This window comes from Triticum urartu, chromosome 4, assembly GCF_003073215.2.
Source record: "Triticum urartu cultivar G1812 chromosome 4, Tu2.1, whole genome shotgun sequence".
In the NCBI taxonomy this organism is placed as follows: Eukaryota; Viridiplantae; Streptophyta; class Magnoliopsida; order Poales; family Poaceae; genus Triticum; species Triticum urartu.
The window spans coordinates 536,088,467-536,094,902 of record NC_053025.1 but is presented as its reverse complement, the minus strand read 5'-3'; the positions used below and the strand labels follow the sequence as shown (position 1 = coordinate 536,094,902).

Below are 6,436 nucleotides of genomic sequence, written 5' to 3'. Positions count from 1 at the left end.
GGAAACACCGACGTAGCTTCAAGTGACAACAGTGCGCCATCGATCAAATAAAATGTTCAAAGGAATACAATTTGGATCATGAGGTATGGTAAGCCACAAGTGGCGACCCTGAGCAAGCGAGAGAGAGAATTTAGCAAGGATGTGCGCTTCTTGATTAGAAGCTCAGCCTTCAACAAAACATCACAACTGGCAAAACTGATTTCTTTCTCACAGTCTCCTTAATGACTATGGCACGTGCTCCTCTACTTCCATATCTGATGTCTTCCATGACTGGCTTACAATCACATGCAATAATGATTCTTTGCAGCAGCAGATCCTCAACAGGACTGATTGCTTCACGACAAGTAACATTGCAAGACCAGACAACCTCGAGAAGGCGATAGAGGATGATCCAAGGAGTTGCCAACAAAATCTCTACACACCGCAACAGCAACACCAGTGTTATCTTGACAGGAGCCACCCACATCAACATTTACCTTTGCCTAGTCAGGGGGAGGGGCTTCTAAGCAGTGGATTGCATAATTTCTTGAATATTTTGAAGAGGCCCGTCAATTCTTGTTATCTCTTTAATGGATTCCAGTTCAGAAATAAATCTCACAACAACAAAATGTGTCAACAATGGGCTTCTGGAATGTGCCCTCATGGATAGCTTTTCGTCTCGTCGTCCAAAATGCCTAGAGGGTTACTACCAACTTCACGGAATCAACATGAGATAGAATGTCTTGCGTTCTAAAAAGGAAAAGCCAATACTTAGCATTTGTTTCTTGTGTCTTCACTAGTTGTTGATGGGGCGAGGTCGATGGGGAGAGCAGCGTCAGCGGGAGAGAAACGAGCGACGGCTACAGGAAGCGCACGATCGGGAGTGGCGGCTAGGGTTCTTGCGAGGGGGAATGGGAGCACGAGGATGCAACAGCCGATCTCCCTCACCTCATCCAACCAGCGCCCAACACACACATGGGCAAAAGGTGAAAAGATGAGGGCAATGCCAATTACAGCCTGTGGCATGAGATATTTACGCGGGGTGAGGCTGTTTGTTGCTACAGGAGCGCTGCTTCGATCCGATGGCCGACGTCCTCCAGTGGCTCGATCCGACGTCCGAAAACCCATCAAGCAAAAGGACCCGGCGGCCACCCCTCCCTGATCGCTGTGGAGCCAGGGAATCTTTCATGGTTCTTGTTTCTCGATGTCCGCAGACTGGTCCCTCTATTTGTGGACGAATACGGAAGGAAATTTGCGGGTTGGCGTTGGAGATGCCCTTATAATGCCTTTACCTCATTCTCCCTTAAACAATGAACACATCCGCTTGGCCGTATATTCCCTTGGTCATGGGGAGAAACAAACTTTCACCGGTGCACGCGACGTGCCTCGGATCAAATTGAACAACCCATTCGCAACCTTCAAGCATCGTATCAGCAAAGCACGCAAGGAAAAAGAAAGTGAAAGGAGAAAGGAGAAAGGAGCCCTGCATTCCAGCGGCCGATGGGCGATGGTACAGCTACGGTCATGTCGCCGAGGCGGCCTGGACTGGCCTGTCTCTGCGAGCATGCGAATACGACCGTTGGGTCCAAAAGCCGAAGAAGCCAGCGTGCGTGCGTGCCATGGCGGGCACCGCGCGGCGCACCCAATCATCCCCTCCGCCTCCAGCCCAGAGCCGAACCACATGGCGGAGTCGCCAATTTTTGACCGTTGCTCCGCCACGCCGGAGACCTCCTCTCCTCCCCTCCTCCTCGTATGGCGCGCCCACCTGTCTGCGCCACTGTCCCATCGCCCGGTGTTCAGCTGCAGCTGACACGTGGGTCCGCGCCCACGGCCCACACGTCGGTGAGCAGGCAGCGCTTTACTGTGGCTTGTTCGTTTCTTTCCCGTTGTCCGAAGCAGGCGGGATGCTGCTACGCGCGGCTGGGGAAGCGGCGCAGAGATGGACGCTAGCAGCACAGTACTGCGGGACCAGGCATTCCTGGAGGCTCCACATCTCAGTCGAACAAACGTAGGCAAGGGTCAGCGCCGGGTCGGTGGACGAGACGGAAACCCGCGAACACCGCCTCTCGGCTCCCCGGGATCGCATCGCAGCCGTCGGATGTCTGACATGCGCCATGTGATCCGTGCTGCCGAACCGTAGGCTGTCCCCGGAAAGATGCCTTGCTTGCTGACATGCGGGCCGTCCGAACGTGGTGGGCGCAACTGTCAGTGACGGGCGAGGCACCGGGAAGGAGTACTCGCCCGAAGCAACGGATCCATTGGTGGGCTCCTCCTCCCATTGGGCTGCGTCCTCACTTTTGCACAAAAGCCCCTCCTTTTCCGCGTCCTCATATTAATAGGCCCACTCGCCACACCTCCCCCGGCCTGTCCAGCTTCTCTTCTTCCTCTCGACCCCTTCTTCTCCCCTTCTCATCCCCTTTCACTTCTTCAGCTTCCTCTTCCTATCAAGTTGCCTTTCACTTCTTCGGTTTGCTCTTCTTCGCCAAGTTATCATCCATCGAGTTAGGCAGTTTAGATCTTGGAGAAAAGGAGTAGCTAGCTAGGTTCCTTTTCCTTCTCCCGAGCCGGGAGAGAGAAAACAGAGCGGAGAAGAGACACACAGGAACCGGAGGTTGACCGAGCTAAAGTAGGTTGGAGCTCCTGGCTGGGCCTTTTTCTCTTGGCGACGACATGGCGAAGCTCCACTTCTTCCTCCTCTTGCTGCTGGCCGCCGCCGAAGCTATTCACGGCGAAGATGGTGAGTTTGTTTCTTCGCTTCTTTCTATTCCTGTATACTCATGTCGGGCATTTCTTGTACGTACATGGTTAGTTCTTTTCTTTCACCATGCATGCTTTTCCATCTCGGGCGATCTCCGTGCCGCTGCAGTTTTGCTTCTTACCAGCTAGGCTGGATTTCTACCATTCGTACAGCAGCCCTGGGAACCCAGCCTGAGTGTGATTGAGACTAGTCGAACTAGTGCCGTCCCTTTCTCTTGGATTTTTATCCTTTGTCGTCTTATGATCCGGTGTGTTTCTGGCTTGTCCTGCTGGGAATGTTCAGCCATCAGCTTTCTCTTACCATCAGATTAAGTATGTTTCTCTTAACATTTGAGTAATTGCTAGGAGTGGTATGGGATGCGTGTAAATCAAGCAGTATCTTTTGGGGTTTGGATTTGACTACTCGTCCTGCTCGGCCTACCCGGTCTCCCTGGGATTCCCTTCTCTCGGTTCTCTGGGCTTTTACAGGCCGTGTATTCCTTGCCCATTTCATGTGCATTGGACTAGTTTTTATACAAGTTATGCACGTTCCATAAGAACATCTGGTCCTGTTATCATTATATTCTGTCAATGTGGGCTTAGAATAAGATTTACTTGGAGCTAGGGCAAGGAATATCACCAGTAGCATCAAACGGTCTCACACCCAACGCTAATCTGCCTATACGTACTAAAATAATGCAGTTACCAGATAACCAAGAACCAACCCCGGCATTCCATGAATCTGTGATGGCTTTGTGCACATAAGTTTAAGCAGAAAGAGACGATGGCCGCTGAGCTCGTACGAAGGCCCATGTCTAGCGTCAGCCTTTGCGGGTCCTCCCTGTCCTCCTGTTCTGTTCTCCAGCCGGTAATTTCCCACAGGATGCATGTGCTGCAACACCGGGTTACTGGCAAGGTTTTCTTAAGCCGGGCGCCGTGTCGGTGGGCGTCCATCGTGGTCAAGCAGTAGCATCTCATGGTCAAACCACTGACCGTGGTGTTAATCATCAGGGTTAACCCGGCGGAAATGACTCGGTAATTATGTCACGGATCAGGATCACATGCCGATCGCGACAAGACACTGGTCACTACTCTGAGCGTGCACAGCACCGTCTCTCTCTGCCAGTTCTACCCGTTTGACTGTAAGGAAAAAGTGATGTGTCCGCGGGACCACATGGCAGTGTATCAGTACTGGCCAGCGGGCCCTGCGTGGTTAATGAAGTCACGTCCATGGCGTACGCGACACAGGGACATGCTTGCCTTGTCTACGCGAGTGAAGCAGAGCGGTGCAGTGCACCCACGGACTCGAGCCTGGGATTGCGCGGATGGCCGCACGAAAGACCAAAGCCACTGTGCCCAACGTCTTTCCCCATACCCAGTTTGTGCTTTACAGCTAGCCGTGTGCCCCCTCCCAAATGTCCCATGCCCATATCTCGCAATATGAAAACCGGAGGAGTGGCTTGTTTTCAGCTTTATAAAACATTCCTCTCTTCTCTTTTTGTACCTGTCAATTTATTACTGTTTTGTTCATGATACTTTAGCATCGGCATCACGCATGTCTGTACTACATGACTTAACAAAGATTCCTACTCTATGATGCACTTTGTTCTCTCACCTAAACTAAACTACACGGAGAATGTATTTGCATCTGATGATGGCCTAAAAGATGCATGCCACGTTTCTGCAGAACTTTGGTACACGTAGATGGCTCTGTTGTCTGAACTTTTTTCGTTGGCGTGCAGGGGCGTACATCGGCGTCAACATCGGCACGGCCATGTCATCGGTGCCGGCTGCCACGCAGATCACCACGCTGCTCCGCTCGCAGAACATCCGGCACATCCGCCTCTACGACGCCGACCCGGGGATGCTGTCGGCGCTCGCCAACACCGGCATCCGCGTCATCATCTCCGTCCCCAACGAGCAGCTCCTCGCCATCGGCAACTCCAACGCCACGGCGGCCAAGTGGGTGGCGCGCAACGTGGCGGCCCACTACCCGTCCGTGAACATCACGGCCATCGCGGTCGGCTCCGAGGTGCTCTCCACGCTCCCCAACGCCGCGCCGCTCATCATGCCCGCCATGCGCTACCTCCAGAACGCGCTCGTGGCCGCGGCGCTCGACAAGTACATCAAGATCTCCACGCCGCACTCGTCCTCCATCATCCTCGACTCCTTCCCGCCGTCGCAGGCCTTCTTCAACCGCTCGCTGGACCCGGTGCTCGTGCCGATGCTCAAGTTCCTGCAGTCCACCGGCGCCCCGCTCATGCTCAACGTCTACCCGTACTACGACTACATGCGCTCCAACGGCGTCATCCCGCTGGACTACGCGCTGTTCCGGCCGCTGCCGCCCAACAAGGAGGCCGTGGACGCTAACACGCTGCTGCACTACACCAACGTCTTCGACGCCGTCGTGGACGCCGCCTACTTCGCCATGGCGTACCTCAACGTCACCAACGTGCCGGTCATGGTGACGGAGACCGGGTGGCCGCACAAGGGCGACGCGTCCGCCGAGCCGGACGCCAACAACGACAACGCCGACACGTACAACAGCAACCTCATCCGGCACGTCATGAACGTCACCGGCACGCCGAAGCACCCCGGGGTGGCCGTGCCGACGTTCATCTACGAGCTGTACGACGAGGACACTCGCCCCGGCACCGCGTCCGAGAAGTACTGGGGCCTGTTCGACATGAACGGCATCCCGGCGTACGCGCTGCACCTGACTGGCTCCGGCGTGCTGCTGGCCAACGATACGACGAACCAGACCTACTGCGTGGCGCGGGAGGGCGCGGACGAGAAGATGTTGCAGGCCGCGCTCGACTGGGCGTGCGGCCCGGGGAAGGTGGACTGCTCCGTGCTGACGCAGGGGAAGCCGTGCTATGACCCGGACACCGTGGAGGATCACGCCACGTACGCGTTCAATGCCTACTACCATGGGATGGGGATGGGCTCCGGGACGTGCTACTTCTCCGGCGTCGCCGTGATCACCACGACCGATCCGAGTAAGCTCCACAGCCTTCTCTTCCTTGCCTGTTCTTTCGCATTCTTGGGACTCATGCCATGGGAACATCTCTTTGCTTGTGCAGGCCATGGATCTTGTGTCTATGGTGGGAAGAACGGCAGCGCGTTGCTGAACGGAACCTCGCTGGCGCCGTCGTCGAACTCCACCGCGGACTCCGGCTCCCGGCGGGCAGTCGGCGATGTCACGTCGTTCGTCCGGATCGTCGTCACCGCGCTGCTCTTGAGCGTCGTCGCTCTGTTGTAGGATGTGAGTAGTAGGAAGTCAGGCAGGCAGCAGAGTAGGGAAGACGTGCTATTAGTGACGTGAGAGATTCTTTTTTGTTGTCAAGTGGAATTGGCCTCGGTGCTGCTGGGTGGCAAGTGTCATTCCAAATGGAACGGGATGTGGTTTATGTTGGCTCTTAAGATATGAGCTCGGACTCTGGTATTGGTTGGGAATTTGGGATTGTATTGGACGTTGGATCATTGGATGCCATCTGCTGGTGGAGGACGAACGTGTTTGCGCTCACCACAATCAAACATTGTACTCCTGCACCCGTCATCAACCCACTGACCCGGCCATGGTCTCCGTGCCCTCCCTTCTCTTTTTTTCAAAAGATCCAGATCTATTATAAAAGTTCATCAAGGGTACAAAGCATCGTAAAACAAAATAAAATTTTCATCAAGGTCTCTAGATCATCAAACCACGACTACCACGGGCGAA

The 6,436-nt window shown here is 54.6% G+C and overlaps 1 protein-coding gene across 1 annotated transcript; it reads left to right on the top strand.

Moving 5' to 3' along the window:
* Positions 1-2,319: 2,319 nt before the first annotated feature.
* On the top strand, positions 2,320-6,208 carry LOC125552494 (glucan endo-1,3-beta-glucosidase 3-like). The gene is made up of 3 exons (XM_048716068.1): positions 2,320-2,716; positions 4,458-5,714; positions 5,799-6,208. The coding sequence occupies exons 1-3, from the start codon at positions 2,650-2,652 to the stop codon at positions 5,975-5,977; spliced, it is 1,503 nt and encodes a 500-aa protein (XP_048572025.1). The 5' UTR covers positions 2,320-2,649; the 3' UTR covers positions 5,978-6,208.
* Positions 6,209-6,436: the final 228 nt, after the last annotated feature.